General features: G+C 33.5%; 1 protein-coding gene across 10 annotated transcripts in view; it reads right to left on the bottom strand.

The window, feature by feature from the left end:
- Nucleotides 1-24,407, bottom strand: part of LRP1B (LDL receptor related protein 1B) — a 1,828,472-nt gene that overhangs the window by 683,279 nt on the left and 1,120,786 nt on the right. For 7 of the 10 annotated variants that reach the window (XM_077861562.1, XM_077861560.1, XM_077861558.1 and 4 more), the window contains 4 exons: nucleotides 13,956-14,096; nucleotides 9,571-9,696; nucleotides 3,161-3,226; nucleotides 2,016-2,132 (listed from right to left, as the gene is read on the bottom strand). In XM_077861562.1, the coding sequence (XP_077717688.1) occupies nucleotides 2,016-2,132; nucleotides 3,161-3,226; nucleotides 9,571-9,696; nucleotides 13,956-14,096 (450 nt within the window). The remainder of the gene's footprint in view (nucleotides 1-2,015; nucleotides 2,133-3,160; nucleotides 3,227-9,570; nucleotides 9,697-13,955; nucleotides 14,097-24,407) is intronic. The other 3 variants (XM_077861564.1, XM_077861559.1, XM_077861563.1) reach the window with 2 other exon arrangements.

The following is a 24,407-nucleotide window of genomic DNA, read 5'->3' on the forward strand; positions in this document are numbered from 1 at the left end:
AGAAATACTATAAATTGATGTGCACGTATTTTCTCAAATCTACATTCAGAAAGTCATGTTGGCTACCTGATATTGGTCATGGCAAGAGTATTTACACCACAAAATAGGCAAACACTAGATCAGGGCTCCTTTCCAGCAGGAGATCTTAAAGGGTTTACCAACATATCAATGAACAAAACTTATTATAAATATATGTTCATTTAAATAAGATAATCAATGGACATGAATAGGTAAAATGACATGATCTACTCCCTATTTGCACCCAATCCATGGCTCCCAGACAAAGTCGACCTGAAATGTTGAGTTTTAGTTTCAAGTATACCTGGATTTAAAGCCTTGTCCTGCTATTTATTAGCCTTGCGATCTCCAGCAAGTTGTCAAATGTCAAAGTTTTGATTCCCTTATCTGTAAAATCTAAACATTACTATGTTTCTCATAGATTTGTTGTAAATATTCAATAAGAAAGTTTGTGTCTGTGTGATGTGATGAGCACTGGGTGTTATACTATATGCTGGCAAATTGAATTTAAATTAAAAAAAGAGGAAAAAAAAGACACTATGTGTCTGAACTCCCTCCACCCTTCTTTCCCTCACCTCATGAAAAGTATTAAATATAAGTCAGATCAAAGACCTAATTGAAGCTCTCTAATGAGCTCCTTATTTATTTTTCTACTCTATAATGTTTTCATGGCCTGTCCTAAATTAGTCTGATTCTAGGATTTCTCTGTCTTTAATGTTTTCAGATTGTTCATTATCCTTTTTCTATATTCTGAACGGACATGCTGGAAACAGGAACGCAATCAAGCTTCCAAAATAATAGAGCTGCCCAGATGCAGACCCAGCCACAGGAAAAGTCTGGACATTGGAAAGGAGAAGGATACATTGTTCAAATCCTTTAACTGGACAGGCTTTGTAAACTCTACATGTGTAATATAAAATTGACTGTTACTGTGTGACTATTGCTTTCTTCAACACTGCTATTATTTTCTTTACAATGTCAATGCTACTTCCTTATCTATACTTTATTCAAAGATCATAAATTCAAAAGTCCATAGGGACTTAATAGTCTAGTACACGAAAATTTTAAAAAATAAAATTTTAGGTAAAGAAAGAATGCATCCCTTAATAAAGCCTTTGACTTGAGAGGTCAAAAAAGTCTTATTTTCCAACTGCTAAAAGTACTACAACATAGACTTAAATTATTAAAAGTATATATTCTCAATTGTATTATATTTCTAATAAATGTACTAAACATATTTAATGTATGTTTTCCCCATTAGTAGTTTCAAAAATTCATAGCCATGTCAAAAAAAAAAAAAACAAAAACAAAAAACAAGTTCTTAGAAGACCAGATTCATTCCCTTACTACATTTCACTACACATTATGCAGACAAATGATAATAAAATCTACTGATACATGAGTATAAATGAGAGTAATTAAATTTGCAACTTTATGTGACAATAAATACCATTTCCAAAAGTAGGAGGATCCATGGAAAGTGACTAGGAATTTTGCCATTAATAAAACTGTCTTAAGCTAATAACGGAATTATATGACTCAATAGAAATGAAACAAATGGTTTCCCAACTATGTATTTTTAGCTTGTATTGTTTATTGTTCCAAGAAGACAACATATGTATGCCAACAAGAAACATGTAGTTGTAATTTACTCCAAATGTCACTCAATTAGCTACTCCATTAGAAAAAAACTAATCATTACAAACATAAGATTAATAATGAACATTTGAGAATCCTGTTAAGCTTCTAATAACCACTTCCTAGTAAAATCTGTAATGTTTGTATCCTTTTATTTTAGCCAAGGGTATGGTTACTGAGTCATGAAATGGATATATCCCAAAGTTACCATTAAGGTACAGGCCTAAAAGGCAGTAATAGAGTATAACAGATCTTTTGCCTTATTGACCAGTATTTATAAAGAAATAAATAGCCTCTTAAGAGAGATTATAGTGATTTGACCTCGTCTCCACTAACAGTGAGATTCACTCACAACTTACCACAAGATGCCATTTCGTCTGTTTGGTCACCACAGTCATCTTCCCTGTCACATAGCCATGCTCTGGGAATGCAGCGCCCATTTCCACAAGAAAACTGGTCCACTTGGCATGTTCTGGCTAAGATAATCAATTAATGTACAAATAATACATTTAGAGGCCTTTTGAATAATGTTCAGGTAAAATATATCATGCAATAACTCATACACATAAGATCTTCTATTGCTTTATTAGATAAAATATTTTAAAGTAAATTTTTATTAATTTTTTGATACTACCGACTTGCTTGTCTTCTCTAAAGTTCACATGCTTTGCCCTTGAATTACAGTGGCTGCGAGATGACAAGATACTCAGTAATCCTCACACACTTCCATAAATGAAGCTATGAATTCATTATTTTACAATTTTTGCCTGGGACATGCTTATGAATATACAGTTGAATTAAATTTCATCCAACTTTTAATTAACAAAAAAGGATTTTGCACAGTCTGTCAATAAACCAGGAAAACTTGCTGTAATGTAGGAGAAAGGATTTGGAGATTATTATCAGGATATCTAGTTTCTAGTCATTGGGGCACAATTATTCTTTTCCTTTAACGTTTCAATGCATTTATTTCCTAGACACTAAATGAGCCAATATATGGAACAAAAATGCAGAAAATATTTTCTAAAGCATACATTTAGCCTTATGATGGATGTTTAAAATCTACTTTTCAGCATAGCTATATAAAAATGTGTAATTTTTAAATCGGAGTATATTAATAAACTTTGCTTTGGCCTCTCTCAAGAGTTTCAAAGAACACACACATGGAATCTTTCTTTCTATGTTAGCCAAAAGCAGTGGTTTCATTTATTCAGTGAAGGAGTTGGTTGTGTTCTACAAGGAGTTTGATTACCATTTTCTATTACAGTCAGGTCAGCTTTTGAAAGCATGAAATCCTTGATAGTCACCCTAACTCTTCCCTTAGACCTTAGTTTTACAAACTTAGTTGTTTTTCTTTTTTTGGATTTATTTATTTTTATGTGTTTGATTTTTTTGTCTGTCTGAAATACAAACTTTTCTTTTTAAGTATCAGTTTTCTATCACTACTTCTTTTTATTGGATCAGGAAAAAAGAGTGGAAAATTATAGGAAGGCTATATTCATACCTTTTAACATTTGGCTCAGATGAGGATTGGACAGATGAGGAACATTTAGGGTCTGCATTTCTGTAGCTAGGATAAGAGAACATTGCTTAGTTTATAGACTTCCTTCTGGTTTTGGGCTTATGAAATAGAAAGATGTATTTCCCTTTCATCAAAATGCCTCATGAATGAATAGCTAGTATAAAATTGAGAGTGTTTCAAAGACGAATCATCCTAATACACTAAAATGGATTTCCATAAATTAGAGTTTTAGAGGTCACTTAAAAGAATGTCTTAAAAGTTATGTGCTAGTTACTTCCTTTTAAGCAAAGTGTACTTGCTATGTAAAAATGCGTGTCTATTATTAGTGAATACTTAAAAGATTACTTGAGAAAAACAATGAAAACGTTGCTAGTTTGATTTGACAGATTTGATGCGCAATTCCATCCTCAGTGTCTATAATTAGAAATTTTAGACAATTATTACACTATGTATCCTGCTTTGCTTATGTGGATAAGAGTTCTGAATCTAAAACATTTTTTCTTTAAACATTTTATTTATTTATTTATTCATGAGAGATACACATACACAGAGACGCAGAGACACAGGCAGAGGGAGAAGCAAGCTCCTCTCAGGGAACCCGATGTGAGACTCAATCCCAGACCCCGGGATCATACCCTGAGCCGAAGGCAGATGCTCAACTGTCGAGCTACCCAGGCATCCCTGAATCTAATCCATTTTACGTAATACTTGAGTTTTCCTTTTTTTTTTTTTTTTTACAAATAGAGCATTTATTTTACATTAATAGATTTTAAGTATCCCAACAAATATGTATTCTTCTGAAGTTTTCAATGGTGTAATTTCAAGTAGGATTAAAATTTGTCTTGTTTAGCTAACTGTATGGATTTCTGTGAATTTATTCAACATTTAGATTTAATCAACAAAGTCCCTAGCTAATTTTAATAAAACTATGTTTCCTTATGTATATATTTGTATTAGCCTAGAGAAGGATGAAGATGTTGGCATTTAGTTTACTTGTTGGGAAGGAAGGGGCATAGAGGTATGAGCGAGATTCATATTTGTTTTTCTTACAAGTCTTTGTTTTGTTTTACTGATTATAGTAAATACTTTTACCTTTTGATATTTAAGAGAATATTAATGGGAGAGTTTTCAATTTTTCTTCCCTTCCTTCCTCCAGCTTTCCTCACTCTTTTCCTCCTTCCTTCCCTTCTTCCTTCTTTATTTCCTTTCTTCCTCTCTCCCTTCCTCTTTTCTTCTCTACACTTTTCATTCTTTCCTACATCTCTCCTCTCTTCCTTTAATCCCTATTTCAGTGTTTTGTTTTCTTGCTTTAAAGAAGAATATACATCATATATTTTCATTCCCATTAAATTATAATTGGCCCATAATAAGAATCTATTAAATACCTCAATACGATATTCTTTTATTTGATTTTTCTTCAATGTCACAATATTCCCTCCTTGTCATTGAGACTTAGTTCTAGAAAAGTTTTCTCAGATTGTTTTCCTTCACGAGGAACACTACAGTGATTACAGAAGACAATGATAAAGAACTCCTAAAAACTTATTTCACATTGTGTAGTGGGGGAATTTGTGTGTCAACTCACCAACTCAGAAGCTTGAAGAACTGTTAGGAACTATTACTCCAAAGAGTGCTCACTGGCTTATTATTGAGAGATCATATGACATGAAAATATATGAATTCATTGTCTATTCTAACCATGAAAAAACTGTTTAATCTGCTGAAGAAATTTAAATAATTTCAGATGGGAAAAATGCTTCATTCCATTAATCTACAAGTACTGTCTGTCTATATGATATAATCTAATTGACTAAATCATCTTTCTAATCACTGGATTTATATCAGGAAGACACAACCTTTACTTTTTCAGTTCTTGTCTCTATCAGCTCTAAATTAGTTTGGAGGTGAGATTAGCAGAGCAGCCCCAGAGGACTCTAATGTTGTAGCAAATGCTTCTCTAATGAAGAGGAAATTTATACTTCCTCAGTGGAATTGTTTATCTAGCAGTGAATCAGAAATCCACTGTCACAATTTGAATTTTTTCTACTCATCGCTAATTATGCTTCTCTTGCCGTAGCAGTGAGAAATCCCACAATGCATGGGAACAATAAGGAGGCAGAGGTGAAGAGATCTTTACACATTATTTCTAAACTTCACTTTTGCTGTATTTTAATCAAAGCATTCTATTTAAACAAAGTCTATGTCATATCAGCACCTGCTTTTCAATTTATCTTATAAAGAAGTCTGATTTTTAATATATCAGGTGTTCTTAATTCAAATATATCTGTTTACTTTGAATTTAGTCAACATTTGTGGAAGATGTGAGAAGAATAAATATTATGTAATCTAATTAGAGCTCAGTACTGTGGGAAAAATCTGGTCTGAAACTGGCTACGCTTGAATCCAAGGATCATCATTGGTGACTACAAGGAAAAATAATTTCAAATTTAACTATTTCTCATCTTTGGCCTCTGGGTCTCTCTCATAAGTAGAGAGACATATTTTCTTTTTGTGTGGGAGAACAAGTACCAAAGCTTTCCTCTTTCAGGCATATCCTCCAACCACCTATCATCCTCTGTGGACTTCACCTCACCCTCAGTAACTCTGCCAATCAATCATTCTTTTTTTCCCCCTAGTAAAATATTTCTATCACCTAGGAAAGTATAGAGAATAATAACATTAACACCTGTCTACCATCAGATAGCTCTATCAAATCTTGTTTTTTTATGTATTTACTATAGACTATTTTTGTTTTATTTCAGAAAAATGTATTATAAGTACATTTAAAATCTCCTATGTAATTTTTTCAGTCCTCTTTCTCTCTTTTTACATGTAACTACTATCCTTAATTTCTTTCTTTTTTTTTCATTTCCAGACATATTTTAATCCTATTCCTTCACATTTACAAATCAATAAGTATATATATAATTGTTTTGTATTTTTATATTTCATGTAAATGGCACTAAGTAATTTATAACTGCAACTTTTGATAAACATTGCTATTGATATTAATTTCTTTAAAATTTTGTTTTAAAATTCACTTGAGAAAGAGAAGACAGAGAGAGAGAGCATGAGCAGTGGGGAGAGGCAGAGGGAAAGGAACAAGCTGACTCCTCATTGAGCCAGGACCCTGAGATCATAATATAAGCCAAAGTCAGATGCTTAACCATCTGAGCCACCCAGGCACCCCTTGAAATTAATTTCTGTTAATATTTGAGTTCTAGTTTATTCATCTTAAGTACGAATAACATTCTATTATGTGAATATAATACTATATAGTGTTGTATCAATATATATGGTTTTATACTTATAGTTTTACACATAGTGAACAGATACACACACACACTCACACATATTTTTTTTCCTATTAATAGGCATTTGAGTTGTTTCTAATTTCTCACTATTACCAGGATTAGGACAATGAATTTCTTACTTGCATCTCTTTGCACATAGGTATTAGAGTATAAATCTAGAAATGAAATTATAGACTTGAAGGTATGCACATTTCCACATTTATTGGATTTAGCCAAATGCTTTCCAATGTAGAAAACCAATTTATACACCCACCAAGAGTATATGTTGGCTCTTTTTATTCCACAATCTTGCCAATGATTAATTTTATCAGATTATTTATTTTTTTCTAATTGAATGACTTGAACTGTTATTCAGGTTTCTCTTTCTTTTTTCTTTTCTTTCTTTTCTTTTTTTTTCTTTTCATTTCATTTCATTTCTTTTCTTTTCTTTCTTTTCTTTTCCTTTCTACTCTGTCTCTGTATCTCTCTTAGACTTAGCTTGGATATCACCTCCCTCAGGAAGCCTTCCCAGATACACAAAGACTAAATTAGTTGTTCTTGTGCTTCCATTTGTAGTTAAGTTAGCACTGTGAATACTGCATTAGAATGACCTGTTTACATTTTTCTCCCCATATTCATTCAGCTTTCTAAGGAAAGATATAGTGTATTTTTCCTCTTATATCCAATGTTGTGATAAGTATTGAATTAGTTGATTCATGAAGGAGAAACCCCAAAGGAACAAGAAAGGAAATTGGTATCTTGTAGGAAAGGATTTCCTTTTAGATATAAAGTTAGTCACAATGCTAAAAACTATAGGACAGTGGATTCAGTTACAAAATAACCCCCACTTTGGGAAAACTTTTATCTCGGATACATATCTATGTATATACCTACATATAGAAATGATCCAGAAGATAAATTATCTAATGATTTGCATATTTTTTCAGTACGATGAACTATGTGACCTATTTATTTATTTTGGTCAAACAAAGTGGAAATATACTGTAACACACAACACGTTTAATTTTCAAAGTTAAGAGGCATATTTGTGGTTTTCTTTTGTTCTTTTTATTCTTAATTTGTGTTCTTTTTAATTTCTTAAGGCATACCATGGCCATAACATCTATTATAAATACACTTATGAAAAGATCTAGTACTGATTGGCAGACTTCAGCTGGTATCACTGAAAGCAGAATTTGAGGTGCAAGCAGGTTGTATCCTGTTTCCTAGTGGACTACATGCCTGGGATGTCTGAGAAATCTTACTAATTAGGATTGATTAGGATTTATTGCTTAATTTGCTCTCATACATAGCATTTCCACTTTCACTACTATAAGTAGATAGTCAATCCCAAATGTTCTTTTAAAAATCATGTAGAAACAAGCAGATTTTTAAAGCCAAAACAGAAATGAAAAAGACATGGTATTGAGTCAGCAATGCCTTTAATTTAAAGGTGAAAATGGATCTATATGTTTAGGAAGTAATGGAATAAAGTTTCAGAATTAAACATTCACCTTTAAAAAAATAATAATTGTATAAGCTTAGAAAGAAGCTTCATTGTAAATTATAGTCATAATTTTAAGAACAATCTTGGGAAAGTTAAATTGACCATACCTAAAATTTTAGCTAATACTCAGGATAATATAGTTTGATAACAAGAGCAATGAACTTAGAGAATAATTCATACATTGAGTTTCCCCTAAACTCTTACCAATGATATAAGTTAAGGTAAGTCCTTTATTCTATGCTTCAGCTATGAAATGAATAGACTTAAGGGGAGAGAATAGGACCAGAGAGTATCTTAAGATTCCTTTTTTATTGGACAGCCCTTTGTAAAACAACCTTATATGACATACAAAACATCTTGAACATAATCAGTTACTCTAAAATATTGGGTGATATTTAGTCAAAGGACAAGAGAATAATTAGCCCATGGATCCTCAGTGAATACGTCCCTACTGGGGAAAAAAAAAAAAACTGAATATGAGATGCAGGTCAGGATTATGGAATGGCAACTCTCTTTCATTGCTGCTACATGATAAAAAGCTGTTAGGAAATATTTTCTAGTCAATTCACAGTCTTGGAAAGCAGAAAGAAATATATAGAGAAATCACAGTGCACTGAGGTACAAGCCTTTCCAAGAAAAACAGTGGCATGACCAAGAGTGCAAACCAGGCTTCTGGACCTCTGGGTCTTTTCTCTATATGCTGCCTCTACAGTTTTCACTAATAGGTTATAATAATTTTTATTCAGTGGGGCTTATTTTGGCAAAAAAAGGAGAGGGGTTGATACATTTTGACATTGTTATATGTAATGATTACCAAAAAACACACAATTTTCACCCATGATATCAATAAGTCATCAAATACACTACTTTTTCTTCATCATTCAAGGAATAGCTTTAGGCTGCTGCTAGTCAATATCATTTTTCAACACTCATCTGACTAATCATGACCTTTACGGCAAGCTGTTGTAACCTGTACCACAAGCTATATATTCCCATTCAAAGAGAATCTGACTAGGGATTCGTAGATGTATTACAATGGGATAAATTATATGGAAATGTAAATAGGCTTCATTATCTTGGGACTTCATGAAAAAAGAAAAACGTACCCCATATAAATTATGTTCCAGGAACAGAAAACTATTCACAGAGGTATTCTACAGCAGACCAAATAAAATACACAGGTTATTTTTTGCAAGGTAAAAAGCAAAACAAAACGAAACGCACACACACACGAACAAAAACAGTTCTTCTTGTGAGATGGCCTCCATCACAGCATGCTAACAGACCTCAATCCCCACTGCTAATTAAGATTTAGCAGGGACAAGTCTTGTCCAAGGAGTGTATTGATAGTCAACACCCATATGGATAGATAAACTGCCAAATTACTTTGGAAAGGAGAGTCATGTCCAAGGATTAAGTAAAAGATAATTTGTATTCTAGCTTTTGTGGCTTCAAAGTCTGAACTCATTTACTACTGCAATAATCAGATCATCAGCCCTAGGAAAGTTCAGCTTAGTTCAAAACACTGACCTGCATTTTTATGGAGACTAACTTTAGAAGAGATTTATGTATATATTCAAGCAAACCTTTACCTGCACAAGTTTGATTGGATTCATCTTCGTTACTTCCACAATCATTAGCTCCATCACAGAGCCATCTCTTGGGGATACAGCGGTTATTCTTGCATTTAAATTGATCATCAGGACAGCTATGATTGACTGGGGAAGGGTAGGAGGATGGAGGGGGAGGAGAAGCAAATTTAATTACTTAAAATTGAAAACAATTACGGTTACTTTAAGTTATAGAAAACTTACAGTAATTAATATAGTACAATAAATGCCACAGCCTCTTTCATTCATTATTTTATAGTTTATAGAAAATATTAATATTTGAGGCTCTGTCAAAAAGTAATACTTTTATAGAAGACACCAAGTAATAAAATATCTCACATAAAATGAAATATAGACACTTGTTCATGTCTTCACTAAAACCAACTATACCACTATGTTCGCTTTCCCATCCTATATCACAAGGAACACAATTTCAGAATTGTTGCTGAAAACATTGAAAATAATCTCAAATTTTAACATGATACATAACAAGTATGTATGAAATAACTCCATCACATATCAGAAATACATTTTCATAAGCCACACACTTTTTCAGTACTTTTTGAAATATTAGATAAGCCTGATTTTGTTATGCTTTGCCAGTGTTTCTTGGGACTGGAAGGAAAAAAAAATGCAACACTTGAGACTTGGAGTTGATGCTAAATATGAGATCCTGCATAATTTTAATAACAAAAATGACCATCCAGGGTTTCATTCCTAGTTCAAACAAATAACCATGCAACCACAAAATATACTGAGGACAAGACTGATCCTTATATGGGAAGCTGTGCACAGCTAAGGATTAAACCTCCAATATCTAAGCACAGCAGGAGGCCATCTTAAAGTTAACCTTCTGTGATTATTTTTCCTGCATCCTGGAGGCTAAATTCCTAACTGAATTGGCATGCTCCTCAGTATTTGTTTCACCACTTCACGTTCTTTTTGAAGTAATTTTCCTTGTGCCCAGTAGTTGCACTTCTGTATGATAAAAATAAATTTTGGTATTAGAGTTACTTAGAATTGAAAAAATAGCCATTTTATCATGCTGTTGCATAGCAAATGTATGAGTTTCCAGCCGGTTTCTATAAAACACTATTTTTAAAGTTGCTTAGGAGACAAAGTGGTTTTGTCACTTTTTCAGAAAGTTTTTATTCATGTATAGTAAAAAAGAAAAAAGTAGGGGGGTAGCCTATGTTTCCTGGAATTTCAGCTTGATTAACATTTTCTACTGGCTTCAGGGAGTTTAGCAAAAATAGTTGCTCATGAGAATAAAAGTCATCCAATATATTAGAGGGTCAAAATTTTAAAGTAACAAGATTATGCAAAAATACTTTAGTGAAGCTTGATTAGGGACCTTTGCAATTTTCATCAATGATGTACATCAGAATTCAAAAGGAGGCATAAATACAATCCATAGTCCTGTGATTTGGAATTGAGTAGCTAAAGAATAGAAAGTAGAAAGATAACGGAATTCAAGGACAAAGCTTATGAGTATTTAATATATAAATAATCCTCTGAAATGAATGACACAGTGCCAGAATATTAACCATGAGACCTCAGGATTATAATGCTGCTCAGAAAAAAAAAAAAATCACTGCAAGCTTAGAAAAGATCCCATATTGCTGGAAGGTGGCCAGAAGTGTTGTTTTCATTGCTCCTTTTGTTTAATCCTGTATTCTCTACGTCCTGGGTGCTATGTTAGACTCTGAGACTATAAAGACACTAAAACATAATGTGTCTCCTCATAAAGTTGTCCATCTCTTAGATGCACCAGATAAGTAGGCATATAATTGCAATATTGTTTGGCACTACCATGATAAAGGAATATACATGAGATGCTTAGCTCCAACTGGGCTATACAGAGAAGGAGATTTTTCAATGTTCACAAAAGACTTCCCTATAAAGGTCATGGTAAACCATGGTGATTTCCATAGGCTGCAGTGTTATAGAGGAGAGGAAAAGAAGGGCATTTTTTAGAGATCTACCTGTAGTCCAACTTGATAAGAACAAAGAAGGTAAGTGTATGCCTGATAGGCATGTAAGGCTAAAAAAGCAAACATGAGTCATAACATGGTTATATGTGAATCAATGGATTTTAGAATTTATCTTGTTGGTTATGGATTTACTGGAATAATGAGATTAGATTTAATCTTATAAATACCACTCTGGAAGCTGTATTGAAAGTTGGCCTTAGTTAAAGGACCAAAAGTGGCAGGAATAATAGCAGGGCACTTGCTGAGTTAATCTAGGATAGAGGACTAATTTAGCCAGTGAAGTTGGAGAGGAGGTAAAGATGGAAAATTAATTATATGGAACTGAATATGGGTTATAAGTGAAACAGAAGACTGCAGGAGAAGTCCATGTATAGGCTTTGGTAATGGTATGGAAAGTGATAAAAATAATCAAGAATTTTAACACTACAATGAACAGTACAAATGCAATGCCCCACATACTCATAGAAGAAATGAGTTTCTTTGTGAATTTGTGAAAAGAACAATCATACAGGGAGTAGCATGGACCTAAAGGACTAGTACATGACTATTGTGATAAAATACTTGTGCTCTGCACAGGTGCTCTGTCACTATGCAGGAAGCTGATACACTGGGCGCATTCACTAAAACCATGAATAAGCATTGTGAGTCAGAGACAATTAATGTAATTAATAAATAAAACATCATTTATGTAAAAAAAAAAAAAGTTGAGAAAAAAAAAAAACCTTTATCCTTAGATAAAATCGGTCCTCCCACTCTGAAATTTTTGTCTAATTGTATCAAGTTAGTATTTAAGATATTACTTAGGGATTTATACTTTATAGTAGAGCTATCAGTAGGATTGAAAATATGGAGCACATAATGTTGAAATCAGAGTCCGTATTTGAAAACTAAGGGAAGGTAGTATTATATTCATGTACTACTTACAACTTATGCATTTATATACACCTGGAAATATATTTTAAAACCTCATGGGGAGCCTGGGTGGCTCAGCAGTTGAGCATCTGCCTTCAGCTAGGACGTGATCCCAGGGCCCAGAATCGAGTCCCACATCGGACCCCCTGTAGGAACCTGCTTCTCCCTCTGCCTGTATCTGCCTCTCTCTCTTGTCTCTCATGAATAAATAAATACAAATCTTAAAAAAAGAAACTCAGATTCTTGGAGTTTTGTCCAAAAATAAAGAGAGTTGCATTGTACAGATGTTCAGACCAATTCTGTCCATTCTTTTTTTTTTATTAAGATTTTATGCATTTATTTGAGAGAGAGAGAGAGAACAAGTGGTGGGGGGACAGGGAGCAGAAGGAAATGGAGAAGCTGACATCCACTGAGCAAGGAGCCCAACATGGGGTTCAATCTCAGGACTCCAGGATCAAGACTTTAGTTAAGGCAGACATGTAACCAACTGAGCCACCAAGGTACCCAATTCTGTCCATTCTTAACAAAAGATCTTTAAAATTTATTTTTATAATCTTGGATTAAAAAAAAAAAGAAGAAAGACAAGAAAATGGAGGACCACCAATTAACTCAATTAGTTCAGCCATTCTAACCTGGAAAGTGCTATCAATTAAAAGAAAAACACTTTTCTTTTTAAAATAAGGTCTAGGTCAAATTAAAAGACTAAGGATACATATATACATCGCGTGCCTCTCTCCATATAAAAATATTTTTATGTATCTCAAAACCATTCCAGTATGACTCTAATCAAATATATTCTCAAAACATTATTTAGTGTATTTCTCAAGATGTCTTCCTTCCACATATGTGAGACCATGCCTTATCCCAACCAGAAACATGACACCTTCCTATTGTGGGAAATGATAACCAGCTAAATAGAAGGCCAAGGGGAGAAAATCAAATCTTGAATTTCTATCTGAGTGCTCCATGTGTGTCTACCGTGTCCTGAGCTAGTGAAGTTAGGTAACAACATGCTCTAAACCCATGTCTGTTTCTTTGAATTTTCTTCAAGGCTCTGTTGCCAAGGAGCAATAGAGTGGATCATGACCTTCTGCACAAGTAATTCTGACTTGAGGGAGTTTAAATTGATTTTCCACATCTTTAAATTCAGAGACCCCAAAGGGTCTCCTATAGCAACCTTCTGACAATGGTGTGGTGACACTGATAGCACAAAACAGGGAAGGAGTGGACTTCTGGAGCACCCCAAAATGATAATATTAAAGTTGTAAAAGGACAAGAAAATCAGGGCCTTAAAACTGTGCAAGGAGACAACCTAAAGTCTATTCTCTATACAAAAGGATGACTAAGGGGGGAAAAATGGAGTTTAATTTTTCTTAGATGTTTTTAAATTTCACAAACTGCTCTGATAGTTCACATGCTAAAAGACTCAGGGAAATGTAATATTACTTGGAGGGAACATACAGCAATTTACTGAATCTTCATCACTTCCATCTAGACAGTCATCATCACCATCACATTTCCAGCGAGCTTGGATACAGTGTCTGTTTTTACAGCGGAATTCTCCAGCTTTGCATATGTGAGGCAATACTTCTCCAGGATTAACTAAGGTTAAAAATAAAACAAACAACAACAACAAAACAAAACAAGACAAGACGTATGAACAATACTAGCTATATTCAGTTCATTACAATGTAAGCTTTGTTTTAATAACAAAAATTCTGATTCATTTCATGTTATCGAAAACATGAAAACGTCTTAACATTGCAATGACAACCATCTTTGGAGATGAGAAAAATTCAAGGTTTTCTGACAATAATTATTCTACTAAGAATTTTAAAGATTTATTCGAAACAACCATCACCAATATAATAAGTAATACCGACAATAACAACATACTATCACCTCATATTCCCTCTAAGTGTGTAGTTTTACTTTTTAAAGAGCTTTCATTGATAATCTCAATTATTATCATGACCTATTATAGGGCCACAGCAAAAATTTTTTTTCACCTCCATTTTACAGATAAGTACATCCCAAATTAATCAAAATGAAAAAAATTAGACAGTAGCACAGCCACAATGGCTATATTAACCGTGCTGGTCTGCAAGTGGGAGAAAAATTCAGGTCTGGTTGGATATTCCTGGAGGTATTAAATTATGAAAAATGATCTCATTATACATCCGATTCTATATAGTGTTTTCTCTATATACCCCATGTTCTCTCATCAAATGTTAGGAATTCAGTTGATTGGGATTTATTCACAAATTGAAAGGGTGATGATGATGATGATGATGATGATGATGATGATGATGATTTTTTTCTCTTTGAGTGGATTTGATAGGAGTCTACGAAGAGGAATATGTGGGAATGGTTAAAATAAATGATTTGTCTTTCATGAACTGAAAAATATGTTGAATTTTCAAAAGCTAGTTTATTGCTAAGAGAAACAAAAGTTAATCTTTCTATAGAAATCCTGATGGCTTTAACCTTTATTTTGGATAAGTCATTTGGACTGAGGAACTGTCACAGAATCTATATACATGCCAATAATAAGGGATGTCAAGAAAATATATTAAGCATTTCCAGAATGCTTTGTGTTAGCGCTCCTTTAATCCTTGCATTTTCCCTGCTCCAAAGAATGGAAGAGGGAATGTGACTCTTGAACCATCACTGTGGAGAATCTGCTTCAAAAAGTTATGCAGTGAGGCACAAGGCTTTAGGGTTCCTGTGTTTGGAAAAGGAAATCCACCCATGAAATCCAGACTCCTAGTTAAGGTTTTAAGAGTAAAAACTAATCAGTGTGGTAAATGAACTATTCAATTTGAATAAAGGTAAGCCTGTCTTTTCTATCCCCTCTCAGACAAGTAGACACTGTCTGTAGAAACTGGCAGTAATTCTGTCTCCCTTTTTAATTCTAATCCTTTTCAGTAACAAAATGCTGAAGCAGCAATTTCTTTAATGATACAATTTCTGTAAAGTCACTTGAATGTAAAATAATAATAATAATAATAATAATAATTGTAAATTGTTATCTGTATAGAACAAGTCCCAAATAGGAATTGATAACAAAATAAAAACAAAAAGGAAGATCGCTGGGTCTCCTAGTCACCCCAAGGATGTTCTTTATAGCAGTAACTGGGAGTGAGGATAGTAACTAAAGCAAAGTGGAAATACATTGGGATATGTCTGGGCCTTTGTAGTATAGAGCTTTTCTCTCAAAATCTCTAGAATTGATCACTGATGACACACAAACTATCCTTATTTTGAGTCTCAAGTTTGCTCAATTGGACCCTAATATTTTCAAGGGTGGGGTAATTTCTTCTTTGAATCCACATAAACTCAGCTTAAAACTGGGCATTTTTAATGAAGAGGATTTAGATTAATTTCTATTCCTTAATGATTAGGACTAATGGTCAACAATCTCTCATTTCAAAAACAAAAAAATTGAGGATCCCTGGGTGGCTCAGCGGTTTAGTGCCTGCCTTTGGCCCAGGGTGTGATCCTGGGGTCCTAGGATTGAGTTCCACATCAGGGTCCCTGCATGGAGCCTGCTTCTCCCTCTGCCTGTGTCTCTGCCTCTCTCTCTCTCTCTCTCTGTCTCTCATGAATAAATAAATAAAATCTTAAAAAAAAAATTCCAGTCAGACAAGAAACCTGATTTGAAATGTGATCAGCTTCCTCCGAACTTAAGTTCAGCTTTAAGATTTTCTTTAGTCTCTCTATAGTTGATGCCAAAGAAATGCTATGTCTTTCTTTGACGTAGCATTGACATCTATGAAACAACTATGTCAGCTGTTTCATAGTTTGAGGATTGGAAAACCCAAGAAACCATTTTTTTTTCTGATAACCTTCCCACCAATTTAAAAAGCTTAGCTTTCACATGGACTTTTGATCAAATAAACTCAACTGACAGTTTTAGGAAATGATCAAGGATATACATATACAAGAGTGAAATTTAGCTGCTTCTGAACAATCACATCTATATTAAGGAAAGGAAGGTGTTTAGGAAAAGACAAACCATCCTACCCCCTCAAACTAATATTTTAAACTAAATATTCTTTAACACAAACAATTTGGAGATAATATCTTTAAGTCTGCTTAGAGTTTAAATGTTTTTCAAGTGATATTTAGACCATTATGGAAAGAATACAAATAGGCAAAATTCCCAAACTTGTTTTAAACACGGTTTCAAATATGTGTGGATTGTTGGTTATTTTTAAGTGATATTTACTAGTACAAAGGTGGTGATTTTCAAAAATATATGATGACAATGCCCAAAGTTTGATTTTCATTTTTCATAACAGTTACAAACAATTGTTTGAAAATCAATAGAGTCAACTTCCTGACTGACATCAGTCAATTTATTGATGATATTGATCTATATCAATGTCATTTGTATATACCATTATCATTTGTAACAGTAATTAGATATTGCTTATATCCATAAGAACAGATATAATCAAACATTCACAAATATCTTTGACATTTTAAAGTGTCTGCAAGTCTTCTAGGCCCTATAATTTGTTGAGTACGTGGCATTTCTCCATGGTATTTCCATGTGTATTCTGTCAGCTTTTATCCTGGACACTTTTTTCAAGAATATTTATATAGCTAACAGCCTTGGAAGACAAATAATGACATTTTCTAGAGCAGAGAGCATTTTTTTTTTTTTTTCTTGGCCAAATGAGTAAAGATAACATCTCCCTTCAGGGCAAATGTTGGGCAGATTTTCTAGCAGACTCATGCTTAGGGTTCTTCAGTGTGAATACAAATTCACTGTGTGTGCAGAATTCCCCTAGACCTTCCTGTGCATTGCTTCTGTATGATTTAGGGCTAGGTGGGGCAAGGAGAACGGATATGAACATGAAACTCATGCTGCCTGCTGGTGACAAGAATAATAAAATCTTCTGTGTCTGATCCAGGAATTATGTGTCTTCTGTCAGAATCTATGAATCTTTGACAAATTCACATATTAGCTTGCCTAGGGTTAAATCTTAGACCCTTCAGAATTGTTGACATATTAGTAATTATTTTAAAGAATACTGGGTTCTCATTTCCAAAGTCGTTCAAGGTATATGACATTTAGTTTTTTTCTAGTCCTAACCCAAGTCTTCCAGATGTAGCATGTCACAAAGAAACCATGTTGTCAATGCTATCAGGAATATGCAGGACTTGTAATGATAGAAGAGAGATTATTTTTGTCCATTATCAAGAAAATATTTAATGTGATAGGTGATAATCTGGATAAGATGGCATTTTAGACATTCAAACAGCATGGTCTTTTTCCAAGCATTGACCTAATTCTGTGGAATTGGGAAGCAATGTCATTTATTTCAGCACCCTAGCTGATGGCCAGGGAATCTAACTACTTCCATGAGAACCAATGAGATGATGAAGCAAGTATATTTGGCATCACATAAGAGAGCCAATAGCACCTAGAAAAAAGATTAATATCCATCTACCTTGCAAAATCCTCTATAAGAGCCATTTTATAGACCATTTTAATATATTTAATGTTTCCAGTTGAAATTCTTAAATGTAGGAAGGACAATGTCACATACAGAACAGAATTCACTGAGAATAGAACCAGGCATAGAATAGATATTAAAAAATACTTGCTGCTTAACTTACTGGAATTATCAGAGATTTAATTCTACATTACAGCCATTCATTATAGTGAGAAATTCTATCTCTGGGGACTATATAAGTACTTCAGGAAAATAGTATCACTTCAATTGGCTAAAAAGCTAATAAATAGTCTTCTATCATCATCCAAGATCATGGGGGAAGTTAGCTTAACTGAAGGAAAAAAATCTACATGTAGATAAACAGAAAGAGTGATAAAGTTTCCCCTCCCAAGCCAAAAAAATTGAACATACAGAAAAAGCTCCATGTATGTCACTTAGTTCCAATGTTTAAAACAATTTTTTAAATTCTTTTTTAATTTTATTTATTTATGTATTTATGTATTTATTTATGTATTTATGTATGTATGTATGTATGTATTTATTTATTTATGATAGACACAGAGAGAGAGAGAGAGAGAGAGAGGCAGAGACACAGGAGGAGGGAGAAGCAGGCTCCATGCCTGGAGCCTGATGTGGGACTCGATCCCGGGACTCCAGGATCGCGCCCTGTGCCAAAGGCAGGCGTCAAACCGCTGAGCCACCCAGGGATCCCCCAGTTCCAAAGTTTAATGTGACTGATCCTATATAGCACTTGGGTGTTTGGGCAGACACATAGAGTACTTTTAATATATTAATAAGTGCTAGAATTGCAAGCTTTGCTTTAGAGTTCTGCTTTGCACCGTGAATTTGAAAACTGATGTAAAACCTGTAATTCTACCACCAGGGTCACTTCCAATAAAAATATTACAACATGATATCAGCAGTAAGAAAGTTGACAAAGTAATAAATGATCCTTTAATTTAACCAGGATCAAAAATAAAATAACATGAATCATAACATTCCCAGCAAGGACTCATCAGGTCTCAGACATCCTATGATACCAGCTATTAGAATATTGAAATTAGAAGGTCTCCACATGACTCTTCCATGCACTACAAAAGGAAATATACATTCTAGAATTAGTTTCCAGTAAAAACTGGAGATTTCTGGAGTTAATGTCCAAATCATAATGAAGTGAAGGGAGAAAACCTTTCTGGCTTATTTTATCTTAGTTTGGACTCATCTCAGATTTATCTCAGCTCAGAAATCAATACATATGTTCCTCACCTTGGTTTAATAAGCTGTGGTGCCCATGAACAAGTATGTATGTTTCTCACTTCACTTTTCTTCTTTTCAATCCCAGTGTGGTAATGAATCTAAGTATTTATTGTCTCCTCTGTCAACTGATGTTTTTGCTGTTGACCGTATCAAAATTATGATAATTTAGTCATAAAAGAATGAGAACTAATACAGAAAAAAAATAAATGAAGCTTTCCTGTGGTTCCTATACATTTTACATTAGGATGTACTTATTTAATAGATTGTTTTTGTATTTGGGGAGAATTTCTAACTATCTCTTATTTGAGCAGGGAGATAAAAGAACCTAAAAGAAAACTTGAAATTGCAGTGTTTTTAATGCCTTTATATAAGCTTGATTATGTAGGAAGGCAGTGCAAAAAATGCTGCGATGGGTTTTGAATTTCTCCTTTAGATCATAGCGGGATGACCTTTCATTAGATAGAGTGGTCTTCTGAGCAGCCAACCTAAGTGGTACATAATCTTCTGTGAGTTCCTATGCACAGAAGGCCATAAATATTCATCTGGATAGGGCTTCTAAACTTTTTACTGCTTTAAACTTTTTACTACACATTAGATTGCATATATCCTAGAACATAAGGCTTGTCACAGCTGAACAGATAAATGGCTTAGCCATAGTGGAGCACTGTTCTTGACAGAGGAATATATCTGGTGTTCCAGAAGGTAAAGAAGGTCACAGAGTACCACTGACATATAATTGTGCAATGCTACCCTTGGATGATCAATATTTTTAAGTTGCTCTCTTGGGAGTAAGGCACACTGGAAAATTCTGTCTTTTCTTTCAGGCCACTAAAGAGGAATTTAAAGAATTACTGTCTTATTTTATACTGTCTTATTATATTAGACAAAATTATCCTGCTATTAAAAAAAAGACTATCTTTTTTTAGAACTTTAACTTAATTTCTTAGGATTATCCATTTCCTCTTTTATTAATTTTGTATATTGTGTTTTTCTCCACAAAGCCACCAAAATAAATTAAAAACTCATTTGATAATTGATCAAGTGGGTAGCATATGCTTCTCCAGGGCAGTCAGTTCCAAGTTACTATGCTGTACCAGGTCTCATTTCTAGTTCTGAGAGGATTTTCTCATGCCACACAAGATTCACAAGGACAAAGACACTAGCCTACACTCATTCTTGATTCTTCCAGGTATGGCATTAGAATTCATCCTTAATCAATCATGTAGCATGCCAATATTTTTCAGCTGGGTGAATGCCTCTTCTGGCATAGCCTTATGCTGCAATTTCATTGAGAAACAATCACCAGTGTTTACTTCTGGTCTGACCTGACCAACTGCCAATGGGTTTTTGTTCAGTTCATGTCAATTCAATGGGGATGACTGGAACCAGGACAATCATATCTCAATGGTTATAGTATGTATTTTTGTTTTGCTTGTTAACTCAGATTACAGAGTTAATCCAGTTGAAATCAGTTCACAAAACTGTAATGAATCTCATCTGAACTAAATTAGAAGCTTAGAGGAATCAGCATTAATGAGAAGTTAGTGGCACAATCATATTTGTTCTACACCATACTCTGCAACCATGAACTCTATTTGTAGTCCTTTTGCGCTTGAATTTCCTCATCTGAAAACTAAGGCTAACATATCCTTTTTAATTATTTTAAATTTAAATTAAATTTAGTTAACATATAGTGTATTATTAGTTTCAGGGATAGAATTTAGTGAATCATCAGTTGCCTATAATACCCAGTGCTCATTACATCAAGTACCCTCCTTAATGCCCATTATCTAGTTATCCCACCCCCCACCCACCTCCCCTTCAGCAACCCTCAGTTAAGAATTTCTTAGGGTTTGTCTGTATCTCTGTTTTTATCTTATTTTATTTTTCTTTCCCTTCTTTTTTTATTTCTTAAATTCCACATATGCGTGAAATAATGTGATATTTGTCTTTCTCAGACTTATTTTGCTTAGCATAATACCCTCTAGTTCCATTCATGTCATTGCAAATGGGAAGATTTCATTCTTTTTTGATAGCTGAATGATATTCCATCGCATATATATCTTACATCTTCTTTATCTGTCAATGGACATCTGGGCTCTTTCCATATTTTGGCTATTGTGGACATTGCTGCTATAAACATTGGAGTGTATGTGCTCTTTTGAATCATTATTTCTGTATCTTTTGGATAAATACCTAGACATACAATTGCTGGGTCATAGGGTAGTTTTATTTTTAACTTTTTGAGCAAGCGCCATACTGTTTTTCAGAGTGGCTCCAACAGTTTGCATTCTCACCAACAGAGTAAGAGGCTTCCACATCCTCACTAACATCTGTTGTCACTGGAGTTGTTTATTTTAGCCATTCTGGTCAGTATGAGGTGGTATCTCATTGTGGTTTTTGATCTGTATTTCCCTAATGCTGAGTAATGTTGAGCATTTTTTCATGTGTCTGAAGGCTAACATGTCCTTAAAAAACTTTTGTCATTAAAGGAATAGGAACTGGAATAATTTATGTAAACACACTGTGAATTGTTTGTAAGAAGTGAGTTATATGCTTACTCATGATTTTTCCCATTACAACTGAAAGAAACCTGGGCAAGTTGTATGCCATGTTAAAGATATAGCAGAGTTTTAAACAACCAAATGCAACAACGAATTCCCAAATAAGAGCCAGATGGTTATGTTGATTTAACATTGTTTATTGTAACAAGTATAGATAAGATAATCTTTCCTGTCTCGTTTTATTGCCTTGAGTTGCATCATCGATGAATTGTAGATATTAGAAAGAATACCAATAGTTGCAAAACAATTTCTTTCACCAGATGTATAATCGCATGTGTCCAGTCATGATAAGAAATTTCCTATCATAACTGCATGGCCAACACTGTGTATAGTATTTCTTTAAAAGCCAAAAGTCATCCAGTTTTTATTGACACAGAGATATTCAATGGTCAGTATCTTTTCTATATCAATGTTGATATAGAAATATGCCAATTCTTAAGAAATCCATAAGTTTTAAATGGGGCATAGAATGAAGGAAATAGAAAAGATAATTTGAAGGCGAATGATCCGGATAATTATGATTCACACAATTAAAATTAAAGAACTAATTAGAACATTTCAAGCTTAAAAAGTCATCTAGATAGATCTGATGTATACACTCTCCCTCCAAGTTCCCACTATGAAAAACTAAGATGAAGGAGAAAAACTCACAAGATTCCCTAAAACTCAGCCTCTTGATTATTCGACTGACATTATCTTAAGGGAATTTTGACTTTTTTGCAAGACCAATAGGACAAGGTTTAAATATTCAGCTAGAAGCTTCTCTAACTTATACCATTAAAAATTGAATAAGCCAATCTCTATTTAGGTTAAAAAAAATAGAGACTGTTTGCTCATGAGTACTGACTATAATGTCTGTGCCTATCAAAAAAAGGAGATACTTGCACGTTAGCTTCTATCCTTGAGAGGAAATCTGAGGGTAGAGCAAAGGAAGGATGATGCTTGTGAGAGGTCCATAAAGAGTACTGTGTGTGTGTGTGTGTGTGTGTGTGTACACACACATTTCATCTGTTCAAAATGTCAGAGTTATTCATCTGGGATAGCAAAAAAATCTCATTTTATGCCAGAACAATAACTTTAGATGAATCTGTGGTAGACACTAAAAATTGAACTTGGAAATGTACATATAAACTATACCTTTCTCTTTCTCAATAACCAAGATAAGATTTAGTCTATCAGACAACCAGACAGATTTTATGTTGTTCAAAGTAATGCTTAATTCTGTCTATTGACAAACTATAGGTCTTTATAGATTTCTTCTTATGATACATAAACAATAAAATAGAAATCAAAAAATTATACCACAGAACAAAAGAAGGAAACCACCTGAAGACTCGAAGAAAGTAAACTTCTGATAATTATGTTCTATGGAAAATTGTCTTAACAGACAATTTAAAAATCCTAACAGTGAAAAAAGTTTGCCCAGAGAAACATAATTCATAATTGTACTCTCAAGTATATTATTCCAGAATAAATTAAATAGTATTTCCAGAATTTGGAGAAATTTATGTTTAGCCAAGAATTAATTTCCAGAATTGTCGATCGTATATAAATGCAAATGAGGCCTATTTAGAAAACACAGGAACTCCACAGTATGTGGTCTTTGTGCTCCTCTTGAAAAAACAACTTCAAGAAATATTTATCCTAAATATCAGTGGATATTAATAAACAACAAGGAATTGAAGTTTGAATCCTAAGCAATATACTAATAGAGCACTGACTCAGATCTAAAAGAAACTATTATAAAATTGATCAACAAACTAGCTATGCATGTCAAACATTTTATAAAAAGACTTTCTGATTGAAGATTCAAAATAATATTCCTTGTCAGAAATCCTAAATTACAATAAGGAATGAAATTGAGGAAAATAAAGAGAATAGTATAAATTTTTTTAATTTTATTTATTTATTTGAGAGAGAGACAGAGATAGCAAGAGAGAGTAGGAGTGGGGAAGAGAGGGAGAAGCAGGCTCCCCACTGAACTGGGAGCCCCATGTGGTGCTCCATCCCTGAACCCTGGGATTATGACCTGAGCTGAAGGCAGACGCTTAACTGACTGAGTCACCCAAGCGTCCTGAGAACAGTATAAAGAAAGTCAAAGTTCTCATCTCAAATAGTTAAAATTCAAAATAATACTAATAAGATTTAAAACTGGTGGTATTATTACAAATGTTTTAAAAAAATGTAACAAGCTGACCATGGACTATATGGTAAAATACAAAACAGATCATAAAAAATAAAGAAATACACAAATAGTCTAGAACAATCCATCAGATGTAACACCAATATTAAGTAGAAATATGAAGAAAAATGGTTTAAAAATTGTGTTTACAAGGATTATGTAGTCACATGATAAGATGCTTATGCTTCTAAGTAAAAATAAAGTACAGTGTAAGTTATACTGTGATATGATCCAAAATGTCTAAAACTGCAATATAACTAAGAATTCCGTTTCCAAAATAAAATAATTTGGGGTCTAAATTCCAAATGTCCTATGTACTAATTATGTAAATTATGTAAAGTTATTATCCCTCAAGTCCGCATTCTGAATAATAAAGTGAGCTAGTAATAGTATCTTCCTGAAATGATTATTGTAAGGGTTAAAGAAGACCATGAAATTTTAT

The sequence above is a fragment of the Canis aureus genome, chromosome 20 (genome assembly GCF_053574225.1).
Source record: "Canis aureus isolate CA01 chromosome 20, VMU_Caureus_v.1.0, whole genome shotgun sequence".
Lineage (NCBI taxonomy): Eukaryota > Metazoa > Chordata > Mammalia > Carnivora > Canidae > Canis > Canis aureus.